Genomic DNA, 22033 nt, shown 5'->3' on the forward strand with positions numbered 1-22033 from the left:
ACGGCCCAGACAATGCCGGCCAACCGTCAGCCTGGTGTGTCAGGGCCTTTATGGTCAGAAAACCAGCCACTGGCAACTTGACAAACTGAATGAAATTTGACACCATCAGCCAGCTTGTGTCAAGCTGTGGCGGGCTAACTTACACTGCTTTCCCCTGCAATGTTCTGAAATGGTTTTGTCTTATTGTGTAGCTTTGGTCTTTATTGGGTTTAAGATTTTCCCTCAATAACCTCATAATTACTGCTTATCGATTGTAAGTCAGAAGTTGTTGTACGTGAATTGCAATCTTTATAAGCTTTGCTCAGTGTTGGCCGTACAAGGTGGTAGCACCACAGAAGAGTAATTCTCCCTTACTTACTACACAGTATAAATAACATCTGCTCTTATGTAATAAAACACAAAACTGCAAGAGTTAAAACAATAACAGCCGTGACTGTATGACACAAGCCTTAAAATCAAACATTTTCAGCTTTACTGCTTTTCCTTTGCTCCGCTATCATTCGCTGCCCCTTTCTTTCTCCTACTCGCTCAACCACACACTCGCATACACACCTTTTCACTATATTTTGAAATGCAACAAATTATATCCAGCAATGAAAAAGCCTGACAAATTGGTCATAGGGCTTTAGATAATGGCAGAGTAGTTGTAGAATATTGTCATGCAGAATAAGTCATTAATAAGTGCTTTATGATGACTAATGAGGAGTCAGAATTCTACTAATATGCAGGCTAATAAGCAAAAAGTTAATGGTTGATATGTGTACCCTAATAGAAAGTGTTGCTGAATTGTCATGTGTTGCTGTTTCTATGACTATAATGAGTTGATCTATGGTTATATCTGTAGTCATATAAGAACACATACAATTTATTATTGTTTTCACTCATTTTCAGAAACATGCTATTGCTTTAGCAGTTTAACAGCTGAATGTCGGCTAAAATTGGTTTCTGATTAGTGTGCGGAGTGAGCACTTGCAAAGCCTTGCATAAATTTCAATTGTTCCATTACACACAGTCTAATTATAAAATCTACATCTTTTCAAATCCCCCTCTGAGAAACAAATGATGTACATAACAATCATATTTCGCAGTGATCACATTTTCAGCTACAGTGAGATCTCTCTAGCTTGATTTGGCTGGCGGAGAAACACAGAGATACTGAGTAGTCTAATTTTATCTCTCCCCCTCATCCAATCAGCCAAGTTCAGACAGCACGTCTTCCTCATTTTATACTTCCTCTCTATGATCAAATCAATGGTTCTAATGAGGCAATTAAAAATACATAGAGCTAAGCATTAACAAACTGGAATACACTTAAAGAGCCATCAAGGACTCAATAAAGACATGGATTTATTGCCACTGTTGCCATTTATCCTTATGATTGCACTTTAATTGCACAAAGGCTAATTGTCTGCACACTGTTTGGGCTGCAATATGGCAAATATTGTTTTCATGACTTGTTCATATGTGTGGCTTTGTTTGCCGTAAGGAACGGATTTAATGGACCATATGAAGTCATCCTTCTGCACCAGTGAACTATAGGCTTCATACTGTTGCTGGTGGTTGGACACAATAATGAAATGACAGATATATAGAGCTTCAAGCATGAGAGCGCTCTCCTTGCCTCTGGTATTGCAGGCATATATCGCAAAGGATGTTTGGAATAGGCTGTGAAGGTTTTTTATTATAATAAAGTAGTGACTATTATTATTTTTTTTACTTTTAATAAAGCAGCTTTCTAATCAAAACACATTGAACTGCCTCACAAGTGTCCATCATTGAAAGTGCCTTAATGATATCTCACACACTCCATTACTCTTTTTCATACACTTGGTGAAACAGACTGGAGTCATAGACCAAGTAATGGTATGACAATAGAGTGCAATTTAATATGTATGAATAAATCCTTCAGAAAGCTTGTAAAAAATGTGTGTCTTTAGACTTTGTCTGAGAGGCACTGATTCAATTTTGTAGTCATTTTTGATGTGATAGTTTATTTTGCAGAGTCTGCAGCTTCATCACATAATAGGACCTGGGAAATGTTTTATCTGTGGCTAAAGTATTGAATGGAGCATTGTAAAAGCTACAAGATTATTTTACTGTTTATGCACTGGAAAGAGTTATATGGCCGTGAACAATAACCATCTGTTTTTTCTGTGTTTAATAAAAGGACATTAAAACATCAGAAAAAATGCTGCTCGGTGACGTAAGTCAAGTAAGAACTCTGTCGCCCTCTGGCAATAAAGAAGACTTTATGTGCGTTTATGAGCGTGCGATGTTTATTGCAAGGATAGCAGAAAATTGTTTGCCATAAAGCAACAGTGTACTGTCAGTCTCTCTTAATAATCCAGCTTCACATCTGCACAAAATCACCTTGTCAGGTAGAAAAGCTGTTTGTAAAACCATCACTGTCCATGTAATTCTTACATTTGAAACCATCCAATCAAAAACTGCTTGTTTACAACCAACAATAGTGCAAGCTGAAAATAAAGTTTTCTGTGGGACACACTAATAATGTGGAACAGCATTGTCTTTTCCTGCATTGTCTGTGTTTAAAACATAAATAATGCAGAATGCTCCATGATTGAAGAATCTGCCACAAGGTCGGAGCAATGACTCAGTATTTTTAGGCATGTTTGGAAAGCAAAACATCTATAACAGTGCGTATTATGAATAAAAGTCTAAATTGCCCAAGCTGCCTTCCGGACCTGCATTCAATTTTGAACACCACTACATCCCCTAAGGCACTATTGCCATGTTTACATTTTAAGCACTAAACTGGCACTGTTATCCAGGTGGACTTTTAATAACTGCAAATACTGGAAGATGTTGAATAAATCTTTCTAACTGCGCGTTGCAAAGTAATAAAAGAGTGCAAAGAACATTCATATGAATTAAGTCAGATGCCATCTACGCTCTGCAAAAACCATTTAATGTAAGCACCACGCTGCCTAAAAGCAGGTACTGTAAGTTGGCACTAGGCTTTTATTGCAAATATAAAAGGTCAATTAATAAAACGTCTCAGTTAAGGCTCACTAACTCATATTTAAATGCAAGATTATTATCTCTTGCAGCTTGCATTTGCCATGACTTCAGGATATTAATGTAATTATGTTCACAGAGGCATGTTAAGTCAGTAGGAAGCTGTAAAATCAGATCTACCCAAGGCCATGAGTTCTTCAACTTTTCCAACAGGGGGAACAGCTCCAGATTGTCTACTGTGCGTGAAAATAGGAAACTTTTGTCATTTTTTTTATGTCTTGTTCCGAGGTTGTGTGATAAGTTTGGGTCTGGGCCTGGGGCTTGGCTAGAGGTTTGAAAGGCACAGACATCGAGAGGGAAAGAAAGCAAGAAACAATTGAACCTGCTCCGAGTTTTTGGTCAGATCCAAACTTGGCCTGAAAACTTTGAAAGTTTCAAGCCCAGCAGCTGTTCTCGTTCATTCATCCATTTCTATATTTTATTTTTGTTGGAAGTATTGGATGGCAAAAGTGACAGGCGGCACAGCTACGTTTGCAGGTTGTTGTTTCAGGCTGACACATACATTAATGTGTGATATTTTTCATTAGATTTTTGCCTTTTTTTCTGATTACTGTGTTACTAGAGTGAAAGACACACCTTTGCACGTAGCACTAAAACCTCAAGTTAGTGGTGTTTCATGAAGTAAGTTTAACAATGAAGTGAGGCTTACCTTGGGAAATAAGGTTTATTTTCCCAGTCAAATTTGTCAATACCTGTATTTGTGATAAAGGTAGCTGGTTGAGGTGTATTCCTTTCAAATTTATAAAAAAAACAAAAAACTTCTGTTAATAGTTCTCTTACTCAGAAACGTTCATAGCATGTTTAATGAGTTTAACCATGCAGTTACCATGCACCCCTCCAAGCCTGATCCTATTCAGGTTTGTTTTCAGGCTTAGCATCACCTTAAACTTAGCTCATCAGTGTTACAATCTGGCAACGTAATGCAAAATTTCTGCTAAGTTTCCTTCTAGTAGTCTTTCATATTTGTTTACTGCAAAGTACACAACTGCAGCTCATTCCAAATTTATCAATGTGACACAGGCTGCAGCTATTTCCCACTTAAATGAAGTGCAGGATGTGAACAGTAGTTGTCAACATTTGGCTTTTAAATGCACTAGAAAACATGCATTCTCCTGCTTTAGGCTCTTGAGTATATTATTTATGGATTTTAACCCAAGATGAAGAATTTTATGGTGAGCACTGCAAAAACCTGAGTTACATGGAACACAAGAGTTTAGCAGCATGACGATCATCCCTTCCTATAGACAGACAGCGCATGTATACTGGTGTTTCTAATGTGCCAAAGCTTCTCTTTAGCTTTGCTTACGTTTAGCTGACTTTCAGTGTAATATTTTTTATTCTTCCCTCTGTACTGCAGTGTCGGAAAGAGTACATTCACTTAAGTGCATGTATCTGCAGATGTGTTAATTATTAATCTTGATGAAGTGGTTGTTTATGCATTGAAAAAAAAAACCCTACATCTTAAGTTAAATAAACTTCATACATCATCACAAAGCCGAAAACACTGTCTGGGACCATTTTACTGCACAGTGAGCACTTCAACTTTTGATGCATTATGTACATTTTGCTGATTATGCTTACTGTGCATGCTTTTGCTTAAGAAATGTTTTGAATACAGATATTTTACTTGTAGTGGACTATTAGTGTGTTCACGTAAGTAAAGGATCTGAATACTTCTGCCACCACTGCTATACCAGATATTTAATATTTCCTGCTCTGTAGTCATGAACATCTCATCTCTCTCTTAATGTCCCTGCCTACCTTATTGTGAATTGGTAGATCAGATAGTTACTTAATTTGATCTAATCACATCTAAGTTGTCTGATAAATATGCTTCAGTCTGGTAAAGTAAGTATTGAAAAATATTTAAGCTCTGCTTTTCATGCCCTCCTTTATAGAACAACCTGTCACAAAATTGTCTCAAAACTATGGTCAAGGACTTTGCTGGTTTCAGCCACCAGGATATGATGTTTACTTGAGCAAACATATACAGAGATTACTCCAAAAACCTGATCAGAACCCCAACAGTAGTCTGCATGCAGACATACTCACCATTGTGGGTACTTCACGTCACCGTTGTCTAGACAAAGGAACAATCCATCAAAAAGACGAGGAAGAGAAAAAGAACGGTGTCAGATTTATTGAAAAATTATGCATGAGATACACAAAACAGGACTTATTTGACTCACATCAACTCTTCTATGAAGAATCTTCAGTTGATCCTCTGCTGAGTGTAAAGGGGAGGGAAAGATAATTAAATGAGATGAAATTTAGTTTACTGAATAAGGTTTCCTGTTTTCATTTCAAGTATAGGCCCCAAGCTAGCAATATCATTAATTGTGTTAACGGATACAGTAGTTGCTGGGTTGTGTTTGGGGCTCTAAATTCCATAGAAATATGTAACTGCTTAGTAAAAATCTTTGCCTGTCTTTTCATCTGCACCTTCCACCATTTCATCTTCCCTCCATCCCACAGCCCCACTCCAGAGATCAGGTTGATTAATGCAGATGACAAACGGCACTCATTTATCTCTCCCTCTGTCTCTTTCTCTCCTCCCTTACTATATTAATGACTGTAATCAACTCTAAATAAATAATTTGTGTCCTTCGGTGCATGAATCTCTCCCTCCCACCTGTGGCAAAATTCAAAAGTTGGATTAAAAAGTGCTTTGCAATGCAGTTTCTTCCTTTCACCCCAGTATTTCCCTCTACTCCCTTCCTCATCTTTGTCCTCGTTTATCTTTGTCTGTTTCTGTTGTGAGAGACACCTTGAAGAGATTAAAGGTGTGCTGTGGTGCAGCAGAGGGCCTGTCTCTCTCTTTGAGTGTTACAAACACAATGATGTGGTGACCAGCTTGTTTCCCACTGTTGCATCATGGCCGTGTTGCATGATGTTTACTTTCAGAGGGTCAAAATAATACAGTTGCTTTCTCTTTTGCCTTCTTCTTTCCCTCTTTTATTCTCTCACTTCAGTGCCATGTAGCACTTAACTTAGAGTACAGAGCTCTTTTTAAACTTCAGTCAACTAATTTTGCACCAAGTTGGCTCACAACTTGACTCCTGACTGTGTGTTTGTAGTGTTTCATATAAGCAGTTTTAGTGGCGTCTGTGATGTCTTTTCACCAAAAATATAGAAGTCATACAGCCTGATCAAATTTTTGGTAATTCTTGCATTATGTTTCTGTCCAAACACATTTCAGGCAAAGAATCATAGAAACACTTGATGATGCAATTCAGTACAACACCGCTACTACCTTCTGCCTGAATGAGAGACGAAATCACACCAGTCGCGACACCCGTCAACAGTCTCACTAGCCATGCAGCACACACGGGTTGGTCCACACCCATCTTCGAACTCAGCCTCGTTTTTGATCTCAAACACACTTGGAAAGTTTTGTGACTGTGTCTTGCACGGTTGTGACACAGTCCACAGACAGGCAGACAGACAGACAGACAGACAGACATATACGTAAACACCATGTAAAATACTTGAAATCACTTCTATGGTTGGTGTCTCCATTATTTGCCATAATGACACACACATACACACAAAGACTCACATGGTGAAAACATTACCAGCCAATGCTGTTGCCCGGTAACAACACCTTTCAGCTCAACTGAACATTTTAAACGTTGTACCTTATGCAGGAGTAAAAGGCAGACGTTTTTGCAGGGTATTAAGAAGAAAGAGATAATGTGATATACTTCTCAGCTGAATAGCAGTAATATTCAATCAAATAGAACTTAACTGACAACAAATGCCAGCAAAGACACTTTAAGGGGACTGCAGTACGGCTCATCAAGTGATCTCTGGTGTATAAAATGAGTCCTAGAGCTAAGAAAACTAATACCAGCATTTATAAAAGATCATCTTGCGATGAGTACTGTAGTCGTGCAGGGCGACTGCTTCGTGTATTTACAGTTTTGTGCTATGCTGTCATCTATCAAATAAAGGCGAAAAAGGCAAATGATCATCACCAATACAATATTCTTTTGGCTGCTCTTGTGGTCTTGAGTTACCACATCCTTTGGAGTGTCATGGAAAATCTGACCCAAGTTCTTCACAAAGAAATCCACAGTCCAGCAGCAATAAACCTAAATATATCCTCTAAATGCTTGTATAGGCAAGTGAGAGAGACGGGGAAGTTCTCATTTTTCAGATCACGTTACCATCCGCTCACATATGGCCTATAAAAAGTTAATATATGTAAAATGCTACGGATTGTTACGTAGAGGGCCTTTAACAGGGAAAAAATAACCTTGTTTTATCAACCACCCAGACCTCAGTTTGTTTGGTTTTTTTTTACCCACACCACAACACTCCACAGACATGAGTGTATGAGTGTAAAAGCCTACATTATTAGTCAGTAGTAAAAGCCTACATTATTAGTCAGTAGTAAAAGCCTACATTATTAGTCAGTATGGAAATGATGAACAGGAAAGGCCTTGTGTTTAACCAAAACCTAAATCTATAGGACTGAAATTGGAAGTTAATAAAAGTTGCTGACTTTTATTGTCTGAAACATCAGTGGTTGGAAGCTATTACAATATATATTATTGTTTATTTTCCATAGTTTATTTACAACTAGGGGCCCATAACAAGTAAAACACCAACACAAAAGTCACAAAGTGCATTTATGCATCTAGCAAAAAGGGAAAGCTTTCAAAAGAGTGAACATAACTAAAAGAATTTTGTACATCTCACGTTAAGTGTTTGCTTCTGGACATTGTCCTTCCTGACATGGAGTGAGTGTTTCTTAACCAGTTGTGATGGCCATTCAACTGCAGATTCAGTTGATCTCCTTGCTCAGAACCATGAGTGCTTACATGCTAATGTGGAACCAAATGCATCCAGTCATTTCCTTGGTGGGAACGAAGCGTTATTATTTTCACAAAGAAGATGGAGAAACATTTCACTCAACATTTGATTAAGTATTTCCACATATGTGCCATGCGTTGCGTAATGTGGTTTGCACAAATCCCCCCTCAGGAACATTCCCCCTTGCAGAACACACAAAAGAGCCCATTGGGCTTTTGAATATTCATTAAATTTGACATTCTAGACAGGAGGGGAACTGACAAGCATATCAGCCAGGCTCACTCAACAGAATGCTCATCTTAATCCACTGATAAGCGTTGCCATGTTTGAATAACTAATCGGGAAGTTAAGTGAGTAAAATCAGTCAAAGCCAAAATTATTCACCTGACAGAGAAAGTTATTTTGTGTTGTTAGTAACTTTTAACTGGAGATTTAGAACAAAATAATAAAAATCATCTCTGCTGTTCGCACTGTCCGTGTTGTCGTATGTTGCAATCACTATTTATTTTTTACTACTTTATAAAACTATATGCAAAAAGGCTGCAGCACGGCCTCTTGTTATCTGTCCATCCCTGCATCTTGTATGGCACACAGTCATGTTTGCTCTTGTTCATTGCTCTTTGTTTGCATGAGTATTAATAAACAAACAGATATGCACATACACATACAATAGTTTGCATACATGAATAAGAAACCTTCCTTGTGGTCACATCACTTAGAGGGAGAGTTAATTTGGCAAGTGTGTTTGCATGTGTATGCGCGGGTTGATGATCATTGGAGCATATCCAATGAGAGGCTTAATGCCAATGTAATCTTAGGGAGAGTGTGCTGCTTGTGTTGAGTTGACAAAAATGTCAAAAACACTGTCAGTAAAGTTTTTTTGTTGTTTTTTTTTCAGGAGACAAATGCAGATTGGTTCCTGCTCAAAGTCTCATTTGGTGGATTTGGTGTCAGGACACTTCTTGGTTCGTGCATGAGTGCGTTAGAGAGAGAGAAGCTCCACAGAGCTCAAATGTCTCCAGTTTTAATTGCACGTTTGTGTGCTAGTGTGAATATCGGGGCACAGACATCAAGGTACTTGCACCCCAGGTTGCATCTCTGGACCCTGTAGCACCGGCACAGCGTCTGTTAATCTGGCTGTTGATTAAAGGCTATATACTATGTAGGATTTGTCGGTTGCTGTTGGTAAACACAGCATTCAAAGGCGGAAGCTCCTCACCAGCAGTGAGAGAGAAAAGCAGCCATGTCAGCGAGCTAGAGAGTGAATGAAGAGTTAATGAGAACAAAGCAATACAAAAATAAAACAAAATAAAATGCTGTTTTCTGATTGTTTCACAGAGGTTACATTCTAAAGCACAATAAGCACGCTCTCACCTCCACACAGTGAGACACACACTTCATCCTGTTAGCTGTTTGCGTCTTCATCTGTTTCAAACTGACTCATGTCCCGACCTCACAACCTGCGCCGGCCCAGAAACATCGCAGCAAAATACAAAGAAAATAAGACAATACAGGCAGAGGGTAGGGTCTCAGCAGATACAGACACTTCATCATTCGTGATGACTGAGAGGGATTATTTTTTTATGAATCTTTACATAATTTTTTTAGCAAAATCATGCACAGTATATATTTAACTCACACCTGTAGCACATGTTGCCATGATACTCTCAGAAGCACACTCACACATGTACATATGTACGTATACAAACAATGTAAAAACACTGTCTCTAAATTTTCAATTTGTGGACACACTGGACAAGCAACACAATGTACATTCACTGTAGTATGTCACAGGCACAAATTCCTTTGTAGAGGTAAAGGTGAAGTTATAGAGATTTCCCTTGCACCTTCTGTTATTGGACAGATCCTTTCAGGTCAGCTATTATGGCTCCAGAAAGTCAATTTTGCTGATGCTCCTGCGGAAGAGGCCTGAAGTCCCCCTAACCTTAGAGTCTAGACTGTGGAGCTGTTGAATGGGCCCTGCCTGGAGATCCCTGTACTTCAATTCATAAAAGGTGAAAAATGATTTAGCCAATGGCCAGACCCAGCCAAGCATTGAAAGCAGCCAGAGGAATCTTAAAAACAGTCATAAAATCCACATTGAACCAGTGCAAGGACACTAAAGTTTGAGTTATATAACCTCATCTTTTACTTAAGAGCCATAATGCTGCATTTAGCATATTGCCTGAATTTTGACCTAAGAAAAACTATAGTGTCATTTAAACAAGACCAGACTTTCTCTACAAGCCAAGGGACAAAAATGGCCTAATTTTAGAAGTGTTCCTTGGCTGGAGAATATATTAGCATTCATGTATGCAAATATGCCTTGACAGGGATGTATGCAAAAACTATTCAAGACCAGACACACACACTTAGAGAACAAATAATTACATGAATGTCACATACTGTTTCACGCACTCCTGCGATCTCTAATCTGCAAGAGCGTGAGAGAAGGATACTGAGGGAAGGGAAGGTGAGGGTGGTAGGGAGGCATAATCACAAAGCACATTGAAGCTGACTTTAATTAAAAATTCATCTTGACCTGTTTGGGAAAATCAACCATGCATAGAGTGTTTACTTGGCTTAGCCACACTCTCCTTTGTACCTATCCCCCAATCCTTTTACGGTGTCCTCTTGCGTCATATCCCATCATTGCTAGAAGCCCTAATTTAAAGCCTTGAATTAAAAATCCAGGATAGCCAACCCATATAACTTTATTATGGCCTCAATGCTTTAATGTGCCGCAGTAAAAAAAGTTACACAGGGACCATTTTAATGTCCTGTCATTAATTACAGAATACAAATTGGAGAACTAAGAATTCCATTGAAGTATGTGGAAAGTTTAATAAATTATATTTCTTTTGTTTTTACCCTATTCAGAACTTGAGCTGCAAGGAAAAGAGGAGGACCTCTTTAAGAGATGCAGAGTTCATTTAAAGTTGTGATTAAAGGAACCTATAAATGCATAAAATTGACCATCCGGCTAGTTTAGGGGATCATGCTTCTGTAGGGTAACAGTGAGTTGGAGGCGTCACACTCCAGCCTCAGTGTCCAGAGTGATGTTGATGTTCCCTTGAACGGGTGATAAAAACCCTTGTTTTTTCACTAGAGCTTTGACAGCCCCAACAGTAGAAGAGTGTAGTAGCTGAATATTTGCTGTGCGAATGCACCAGATCAATTAAATGTTTACACATTCCCGCATAACCCAAGTCATACGGCCCGAGTCTCAAGCAAGCTCCAAGTTTATCTAACCTGTTCAAAAAGTGTCACAATGAATTTTGTGTTATTTAGTGAAATAAATGTAATCAAACAAAAAACAAATAACTTTAGAAAAGCTTATTTATTTCTTAATTTCTTCTTAATCAAAAATATATCCTCTCCTACTATAGTACTGACAGTCAGACCTAAAAACCTATTTAATCAAACTGAAACAGACAAGTCTTTCGAGTCACAATGTATCAGGTCAAGTTACAAGTCATCGAAACACTGACTAGTATATACATATATCGAGAATATTCAGTCTCATCTAAGCTGTGCTTTGACTACCACCAATTGAGGCAAATGTGTGAGAGAAATGTTTTTTTTGCTGCTAAATGGGCAGGGAGCATGCAGTTGATTTCACCTGCATCTGCAAACAAAGCGGATAGAAGCAGTGACACTGAATCACAGTAGTAAAGTAAAGTTGTGGGCTATAACACCAAAACAATAAGCTTCTGTGGTACTGAAGGAAACTGCAGAGTTGGGTGATACTTCTGTTGGTTAATGACTATGGGTGACCTTACATAAAGTCATCTGACCTGTTGTTGATATGAAAATATTGATTACAGCTTCTTAACAAAGTGTCCTTTTTGTGGTATAAGCCCCTGTATCTGATAGGTGTTTCTCACACCACATTGCACTTCATAACAAACCATTAATGAATAAATGAATATGTGAAACAGCAAGTTGGATAATTAAACAATGCTGCTGGAGGCTTTGGGATCTCTAAGGGCCCTTTGTACATTTAAGGGAAAGGAAGGGGACTTAAAAATCACTACCATCACATGAAATTTCATGGGCAAAGTCAAAAGAGGTACAAACAATTGGAAAGTTTTCATTCTATGATTAACTTTGAAAGTGTAAGGATTTTGTTTGTATACCAATTTCCCATTGTTGAGCAGGGATGTGAGTGAAACTACATTTGCCGTCAGGGGTTTTGTGTGACAGCCAGAAATTAACATGTAACAGCAGGCTGGTATGAATAGGCAAAACTTAGTTGAGTGTGCATGCATTATCCCAAATTAAATGCGGTGTTTTAAAGTGGTAATAAACTGAACACAGGGCTCTAGCAGCATGGTTAAAACATTAAAATGCCTGTACCCCTGATGGCTCAGCAGACTGAAGCTGATGTCAGGCTGGAGATGTTGAAAAGTTCAGATCTGACTCAGGACATCAGTCACATGCAGTGTACTGTAGTGCTTCTCTTTGTCACATTTCTTTCTCCAGCTCCTCTCATCATCAGTGAGATATTTCAAAAGCTTTATTATTACTGAAGTTTCATGCTGAGGGATTCACTCGTGACAACAGAGGAGATCCTGTCAGGAAGTGATTATTTAAGTCAGTGCATCAATTAACATGTCTGCCTAACGAGGAGTCCTGTTGTTATTGGCGACAGCAGAATTACTTTGGTGTTACCAGTAGGAGAGACATTTACAGGAGCAAATTAATTGACCAAAAGCACTTAATTTACACATCAGAATTAAAATTAACTACCTGTAGATCACTAACAAGATGAAACAAAAGGATCAGATCATTATTATAGGACAAACCGCCCCTCATGTTGTCAACACGGTGTCTAATGTGTACAGTGACAAGAGACATTTAGCGCAATGATGTTATGTAATTTCAAAGCCTCTAAATTTTATTAGCGTTGCTGCGGAGAGTCTTGATATTCCATGCTTTTTAAGCTTTATTCTTTTGACGACTGTCGGTGTTAACAGACATTCAGAACAAACATTTCACAAGTGACTATTGCTATATTAAGCCTTTTTTCCATTTCGCAGTTTAGAGGATTACTGACTGACACATCAATTAGAACGCAACTCAAAAGAAGTTTCACAGCATAAAAAAAGAAAGTGAACACATCAAACCTTTAGTTCCCTATTGCAGCACCGCACCACCGTTCATGTGCATAAAGTAAAAAAGCTCAGTGGAGATGTTTCTGCCAGCCATCGCTCCACTCTCAAACTGGCAGTCCTTTTTTCCAAGCGATCATTTGAAACTCATAACTTCTGTCCACTTTGTCTCATGTTGTCGCTGCACTCATGTAGAGCACCGTATTGCTTTGTTTTCAGGCAGAATTATTATGAAATTACATTTTACAGCTCCAGTGCAAAAAGAAGATTGAGTCATAACACGGATCATTACAAAATAATCTGTCATACCTTTGTATTTTTTCCAGTCAAGCCTGAAACTGGTTGAGGTATTTGTCAATAGCTGTAAACAGACAATAGAGTATATAAACAGTTACATCATTGTCTGATTCTACTGCTCTTCTACAGTTTGTTTGAAATGTGTCTGTTATACAAGAACTTCTCTTTAGTTTTTTATAGATCTCACTGTTATTGAATCCGTCTATCTCCTGCTGTTTCAGAATCTTTTGTACACCCCTCCTGAGAAGACAAGAAGACATTTCTCTACGAATAAAACACAAATCTTTGGAAATATGCTGACCTGCACCCATGTTGGAAATCCACACTATGAGCTATATTATAGGACAAGAGCTGAACAGCCAAAGAGGACTAGCTAGACGTCTGAGACAGCAACTAGCACAGCACATGTCCAATACCAGCTTCACTCCGGCTTCACTTCCTCTTTATCCCTCCTGCTCAAACGTGAACCTCTCCTTCTCTGTTCTTTCATCTCCCTCTCACCATACTTCTCCCGTTTCTGTCAACCCTTCCGCCCCACCTCCCCTCTGTCCTCTAAGTCTTTGCATGCATTTGCAACACACATACACACAGCTTGCTTTAGGGTGAGCCTTTCACAACACAAATCTCAATTGCTTTTTCACACAGTTGGTTGAGGACTGAGAGGCTTAAGGAGGGAGAGATAGACAGGATAAAGACAGAGAAAGAGAGATGAGAAAAAGAACTTAATCCCAGATTGATGGCTGCTAATAAAGTTTGATTATTACTGACAAGGCACTCTGGGTTTCTAATTGACACTTGTAATAGCCTGGGAGCCCAGACAGTGAAGTAAGGGGATAGGCAGAGACGGAGAGAGGCTTTTCTTTAGGCTCAGCAGGGTTGGAATAGCAGCACATCACAGTCCAAATGACAAAATGAAGGGAAACATTGTTGAACAGAATGAACTAAGGGCAAACTGACATTGAGACCGCTGCTGGTGATTTGTCAAGTTTGTCAGTAGATTGATCAACTTTTCAGACCTCTCTATAGACTTTCTCTTGAAAAGGTCTACAACATATCTACTGAGATTTTCCAACTATTTGGAACATTGGCAATGTGTTGTGCGTTGCCACTATTGACTATGAATATTAGGTGACGCATGCTTGCCATTGGGTAATTGACAGTCAATAGCCACATATCTCCACTAAAAGAATGGGAATATCGACCAGTTGACCAAGGTTTGTGTTTTAACATGTGCTCGTTGTTGTTGCAGTGAGGACAACATGAAACAGCTCTAGTTGGATGGCGCAATAGTCCTGCTCTGTGTTTACTGTGTTACAAGGAAACTGTTTGTTGACGTGTGAGTCGAAACATGTCTGCTAGCTTTGAAGTTCTTCCGTGTTCTTCCGTCTTTTTCACTCTGTCTATTGTTCTTCTACACACAAATTGTTCAACATGTGTGTGTAAATACAATGTAAATGTGTTAAAACCAGAATTTCTGGAATGAGTATTTCCACATGGGGTAGAAAGTGTGTCAATTATCCAAAGTATTGTCTTCAACATGTTCTATATTAGCTTTGTCACACTCTACATTTCTCTTCAAAGGATATTTTTGTCCTCAAGACATAGTCACAAGGGAAAAGTTTTACAGGGACTTTACAAACTCCAAACACAAGGCAGTCCTGTCTGACTGTTTTCTTGTGTTTGTAACATTTTACCTCTGAGGTCTCTGCTTACCATTCATCTTTACTGTGATAATGTGGGCACATGCACACAACCTACCTGCACACTATTTTAGTGGTGTAATGACAAGTAATCTATGAAATAGTAGCAACAATGTAATATCACTTAAAGTATGTTTTCCTAATAATAAAATAATAAAATGTAAAATTAGATCAGAAAATGAGATTTTTCTTATGAAAGCTGCTTACAAAAGGGTTACTTCATCAAAGTTAACATTTCTCTCACTGCTAGTAGTATCTAGCCATGCAGAATATGGTTTTGTGCAAAAGGTTTTTTGATCTTTCCTCTGACATGTAGGGTAAGCATTGAAAAATACTGTTTGAACATTGTCACAGTGTCATCTCTTTCCAGAAACAGTCACTCCCATACATTGGCTAATCCACAGAGCCCATTGTCAACAGTTTTCATATTGACATGTGTTCCTACTGCTGACATGTTAGCTTGCATCATCTTACTTGTTCCAATCTCTGTGTGATTTTTTTACTGGTGTCACAAGACAAAGCATACAGATGTCGGGGTTGAGAGTTCACATCTAACTGTGTTGGTACAAAAAAACCCTCCATGCAGTGATCATGCTGTAAGGTGCTCTGGATAAAAACTTCTACCAGATGTGACGTTTGAAGTTCTGCTAAAATCTGTAACCATGCGCCTCTCTCTCTCTCTCTCTCTCTCTCTCTCTCTCTCTCTCTCTCTCTCTCTTTCTCTCTTTCCCTCACACATATGTTCTCAGGTTCAGAAATGGTCGAGGCTCAGTGTCAGAGGTTTGAAGTGAGGAGCGCTGATGGAGAGAGAGTTTTGTTTTCCGCAGATGAAGAGGAGATCAGCATCGGCACCGAGAAACTCCGAGTCACAGGTACAACACATACTATAACACATATTGTATACAAACACAAAATCACCAATATGGCTTTTTTCACTGTTTTCAAAGGTTGCGTGGGAGTTTAGACCTCTAGTAGCCTCTGTGAGGCAGGTTTTGTATGAATGGGTCCCTGTTTTGTTTATCCTTTACATTACACTGTTCCACTTATCTACATGTGGTGGTAAAAAGAAAAATAAATTGTTGTAAACAATTCTGGATTTAATATACTTTATTTAAAAAATTGCAGATGTTTTATGAGTACACATTCAGCATATTTACTACAGTTCAGGGATACACTCAATGTGTTTTGGTGAGTAATATTGCATGTAAACATAACTTTTTTGTTCACGAGAAAAGTCCACAAGACCCCTTAAATATATAATATGTTTAATAATTCCCCTTTTTTGCAGTCCAGATTAATTTGTTAGGAGATCCATAAGACAAAGTGTGACAGCTTGATTGTCTGATACCCAGAATGCTGTCCTCAATTGAAATTAATTTTGCATCCACATACTGTATCTGACATACTCTATAATTATAACATGGACATTATCCCCACTTGTTTCTGCCTGAATTGTAATTAAAAGGGCAGTATCAAAAGAAAGGGTAAAAGAGGCTGATCAATGAGCGGTCTGAGTAAAGCCAGGTGAGTGTAATCACAGAGAAAAAAAGACAAAGCAATTTCAAAGAAATAAGAAGAAAAACTAAGAAGTGAGATGGGAAAATTATCCTTTGGTGAACTGTTTTTCTCTTTCGCATTTATTCATTCTCTCTCATTAAATGAGAGTGAGAAAATCAAGTGGAAGTGTGTGCGTGCATGTGTCTCTGTGTGTGTACATCCCTATTTGCTTGTATAAATAAGTCAGTAGCTCTATTATTTTATATTTTAGAAACACACAAAAAATGCATTTACACAAACACACAATTTCAACTTTCAAGGTAAACCACACAAAAACAAAATACATAGACACACACAGAGGCCTGGATAATTGACGGGTCCATTAGAGGCACTCTGAGGGAATGTTGCCATCAGTTAGTGTTTGACGGAGGTGACAGATGAGAGGCTGAACAGTGAAACGAATGCAGCATAATCGCTTCAGCTCATGCACTGAGATCCAGTGGAGTCATGCTATACTACTGTTAATTTTTCAGGGTTATTTTTTTTATTTAAGATGAACAGTGTCTTCACACATTGCTGCCCTCTGCAGTAGCGAGACGTGTACAGCAAAGACTGCATAGCTAATGTGGCAGTTTGCATGTGAGCCTGCTGTTTATGAGAATCAGCCAATGGAAGCCAGTGCCATGGCAGCTAGTGAGGTGATACTAGTGGGCTTGATTTCCATGTCTGAAAATATAAACCCAGTGTGAATTATGTTGGTTCCAATGCCCTGGCTCTGTTTTGAAAACACTTCATGGGTACTATGAACCATGACAAGTGCCACCCAACAAGTTGACAAGCTGATGAAGATTTTTAATGTGCACTCATGAGACTAACACAGACCACTGTAATTATAGTGATGAAACCAAAAGTAGTCAGAAGCTGGTGCAAACATGGCCTATGGGTTGACAAAGTGAGAACATTATTGTATAGAGTTGCAATCACACATTGCCATCTTCACCACTGCTGACAGAACGTTTTTATTTTGTGCAGTTGCACAGACACAGATATGTGCAGTGCTCAAAAGACCACGGATAAACCAACTTTAGTTTTTTTGGATATACAACTGCACCCTTTTGGCAGCCCAGTGGCCAGGATATAATGTTAGCAGTTATCGTTTCTTCAAACCGCAGATACGTCCAAGGTTGACATTTGTACAGCAAATGTGGCATCTTGTGTTCATATTGAATACTATTTAGCTGGCTGTCCCATCAGGAGGTGGACGGGGCAGTGGTGGCGCTATTACATGATTACATGCCATCAAGGTCACACCAGTAGATATTAGTAGATACGGACACCTGGGGATATTTTGAGCCTTTTTGCGGCGTCAAAAGCGGTTGCTTTTTCTTTATGAAACCTGTGGAAATTTCCAGCCATGTGCCATTTTTCACGGGAAACCAGACAATTTCCATCCCTAAAACAGGTATTTTAAGCCAAACCATGATGTTTTCCTTACCCTAAGCAAGTTTTTGTGCTTAAACCTAAACAGTGCATAAGCACAGTGTTGTGACAAGAGAGAAATAGACAGATGTTAAGTTGCAACATAACAAAATGTTTAGATTGAACTTATCTGTGGTTTTGTAGAAACGTACATAGCTAACATTTATTCTGGTGATTGGGTTGTTTTTGGAGTCACAGTCTTCATCCTCCCCCAGGTCATCCCAAACTTGGCATGTGCTGCTTCAGTTTTCCAACAATTTAATTAGCTGTTTGTTGTCTACTGCGCAAGTTGCCTTGCGCAGTATTAAATTTGCAGCAGTGCTGACCTTCCATCATGCTTTATTCAGTCTCAGCTGGAGCCATGACCAGCACTTTCCCCAAGCATCTGTTCCGGGCTGCAGGCTAAAGCAGAGGTGCTTGCTGTATACAGGGGGTTAAAGACAGCATTATATCAGAGCCAACATTTTCTATAGCACAGTTATGCTCAAACTGCATGCAACTATTTTGCATTAGTAACATATGGTTTAGGGGGCAATGTAATGCCACCTGGATGACATTTTATGAGCATATCAGAAACAGACACTGAACATAAGGAATCAGCATAACTACTTGAAGTGACTTGAAGATATTGCCTTTGATTAAACATTTACACCACCCAGCTCCCCATCCTCCCCATTTTCATACTACTCCCAACATGTTAACAGTTAATGTATATGGCTACTGGAAATAATATTGATTTTGAACATAATTTGTATGACACATGGAAGGTCTGAGTACTGTGTTATGCATTTTAAGTGTCTGCCTCAGCTCCAAGAACAGAGGTATGATGCAATATCGTGCAGGCTTTCACACAAAAGCTGTTTTCTGTTCTTGCTTTTTATCCACTCTACAGGGAACGAGGGCGTGGTGTTCAGCCATTCTGTAGAGACTTCACATGTGAGGGCAGAGCCTTTTCAGGACCTAAAGTAAGTCCTCTAAATTATTTGGTGTTGGCGTGTGTCTCTGTGTGTGTGCGTGCGTGTGTTTATCAGACAAGCAGTCTGGCACTCTGTCACCCGAAAACTTCCCCTTTTTTGTTAATATTTTAGTTGTGGTAGAATATTTATGATGTGTGTGTTCTTGTGAATAATTACTAAGATAGTAACACCACAAATAACAATTTAGGGAAAAATGTGTTATGTAAAAGTTTAAGCTGCTGAGTTCGCTAACTAGCTGGGCCTGTGGTACAGTGTGCTTCTCACGTATAGTCAGTTCACTGCAGACAGAGGTACGCTGGTGATTGGCAGTCTGACAGGCCCAAGTTAGGGAACAAAACCCCTCCGGGCTACAGTGAACAAGGGTCATGCTGTTAGCATTGACACATGCACTTGAACACATGTAGTGCAGGAGGTTTTGCTCAGTTTCCCCTATTTACATTTGGATTTACTTGAATTCTATGAAGAACACAGTTGGCATCGGACCAAGGGGTTTGAAACTGGTGTGAGCTAATGAGGCTGGGGTCTTTTTAAGATGATAACCGATGGACGGTTTAGATTTATCTTTTGTTTTTTAGAAAAAAAACAGTATGAAACTGATTACTTTTCACCAAAAGCAGCTCCTCAGTAACGCTTAAATAGTGCAGGTTTCCTCACGTCAGTAATACGTCTTCAATAAAAGCCACACAAGCTGCTGATTCTCCTGTTACTGCATTAGGATGGACATAGGCACCATCTCTGGGGGGGCACTTGGTTTATGCCTCTCTCATCTTGAAACGCTGTGGTAAAATTTGGCTGTTTTGTAGAGGCCAGGATAGAGCTTAACTTATTAAAGCGTATATATTATACTTAATTATTATTCTTAATTTAAGATTTCATGATGAAGCACGGAGGTTGATGTTGTTGCTCTGAACCTATGTGTTACCGGCTGAACCTTGTAGATAGCCTTGTGTATGACGTAGTCAAGCACGTTGTTGTGGGAAGTAAGGGAGTAGGTTTTTGGGAGAAGTACCAGCACGTTGCTGCAGCCACAGAAAAGTGCTGAGAGTACTTTAGTCAGCTGTAAAGTGTCTGGATAAGAAAGGAGGAGGAAAAAATGTCTTTTGTCATGCAACATTACTGCAGTGTCTTCCTGCATTATTCACAGCAGAGTTGGTTCAGTCTTAAGGGTGGTTTCCAGGTACAAGACATGCTGAAGTTATAATCAGAGATCTCCAGTTATGGTTTGGAGGAGTGGATCCAGAAATGTACTCTACCCGCGATGAAGCTACTTAGACAAAACTGCTTGGTGCGCCTGCGGAGTGCATGCACAACTGGACAACTGAATGTACTTAATGGAAAAAGCGGTGTGACTGTGCTTTGTGCTGAAAAGTTGAGAATATTTCATCTGTCCCTTCCTGCAAAGCTGCAGCCAAACTCAGTTGGAACATGCAGAGAGTCTCCTCACACACGACGTCATCTAACATGAGGCTACATACATTTCTTGCAGCGAATACCCCAACGTTTAACCGGCACGATAAGGATGGACCACACCAGCTAAATGTCTTCTCCTCATCCCCTCTACTGAAGGCACATATGCCATACTAATGTCTCAGCCTCATTCGGGGATTATCAGACAGTGTTTAGCTGAAGTGGCATTTGGCCAGGGAGGAGCACACAAGCAGGGAGGAATGAAGGGAATGAGATGGAGTTGGAGAGAGAAACAGAGGGGGAGTTGAAGAAGAGATGAGGCATGGTGGAAACAATGATGTGTGGAATACTCTGTACAAGACAAAAAGTAGAGAAGACAGAAACCGATATAACTGACTGGATAGAGGGAGAAGAAGCAGGGCTGAGGTAGGGGTGATGATGAGGACAATCAGAAGATAGAAGAAAAAGAAGACAGGGGGCAGAGAAGGGTGATGGGGGGGAAAGGTTCAGGAGGAGGGGACAGAAGTTGGCGTATAGACAAATAGATTTAATCGAACTGGCTCCTGCAGGGAGATTGAGTTGTAGCAGCAGCAGATAATAGCATACAGCAAAAATATGAATGCACTCAGGGTGTGCAAAATAGCTAATGTTCCTTTCTATTGAGGCACTTGTAAAATATGAAGTTTAAAAAATCGAACCAAACTTTAGGGCCATTTGTTAAAGCGGAACTTTACCGATTTTCAACCAGCTTCGTATCACTACAGTTTTGGTATATATGCAAATGAGCAATGGTAAACTTCTCTCCATTTTGCACACACAGCCCCCCACATCTGACAGATGACATGAAACGTGTCATCTGTCACAAAATGTGTCATCTGTCGAATTTTAGGTCTGTTGTATCAACTACAGATTGCTGTTTCTCATTTTATATACATGCATTCATGGACACAAAGAGTATAGTTAGATTGAGATAGAGTCAGCGCTCTCTCTGTCTCTGGTATTGAGTTAAGGGCGTCTTGTCAAACTCCAATCAAACTGTCAAACTATACCCCTGCCCTTTTTCTCTATTTTCTGCAGCATAGACAGACCAGTTTTATCCAAGGGCCATATTTCCAGCAGAGAAAAACTTCTTTAACTCAAAAAGTTGCATTATTTCTTAAAAATGAAGCAGTGAATATGGTCAGATAATGTTTGGTAGGCTGACGATGCCTCATGGCATGCCAGCCATGATCAATTTTTAAATCTGAGGAATTGTAAAACAATGCTGGGGGCTTAATGCTCTTCTTAAGCCTTTAATTTCTTCATTCAATAATTGAATCATTTTGCATTAAAGCTTGGCAGCTGCACCATCAGCGGCTTCTTTTTCTCTAAAGCATTCACAGACACCTTAATAGAGTCTTGTGAAGCTAATATCCTTTTCATTTTGTTGCAGTGAGTAAATTGCTTGCTCTAGTTGATGCTGAAATTTAGCTCATTCAAGTGGCTGTTTGTCTTGGTTAGAATTGTCTGAACCGAGGCCCTCCTTCCAGTCATGCCATTTTGTGAGTTTGCTTGAGTTCACATTATCTTTAATCTTATCCCCCATGTTTTTTTTTTATATTTAGTTAGCTCAATGAGTGCAAAAGGGGAAGACTGAGGGGTGCCCCAGTTGCTCAGTGATCCTAGATTGTCAAAAAATGGATCACCAAATCCTTGGTTTGAATAC

General features: G+C 39.3%; 1 protein-coding gene across 1 annotated transcript in view; it reads left to right on the forward strand.

Moving 5' to 3' along the window:
- The window catches only part of LOC141009090 (zeta-sarcoglycan-like), a 155374-nt gene that overhangs the window by 87834 nt on the left and 45507 nt on the right, over positions 1 to 22033 (forward strand). The window contains exons 4-5 of the mRNA XM_073481540.1: positions 15718 to 15840; positions 18837 to 18909. Of these exons, the coding sequence (XP_073337641.1) occupies positions 15718 to 15840; positions 18837 to 18909 (196 nt within the window). The remainder of the gene's footprint in view (positions 1 to 15717; positions 15841 to 18836; positions 18910 to 22033) is intronic.

The sequence above is a fragment of the Pagrus major genome, chromosome 1 (assembly GCF_040436345.1).
Source record: "Pagrus major chromosome 1, Pma_NU_1.0".
NCBI classification, from domain to species: domain Eukaryota; kingdom Metazoa; phylum Chordata; class Actinopteri; order Spariformes; family Sparidae; genus Pagrus; species Pagrus major.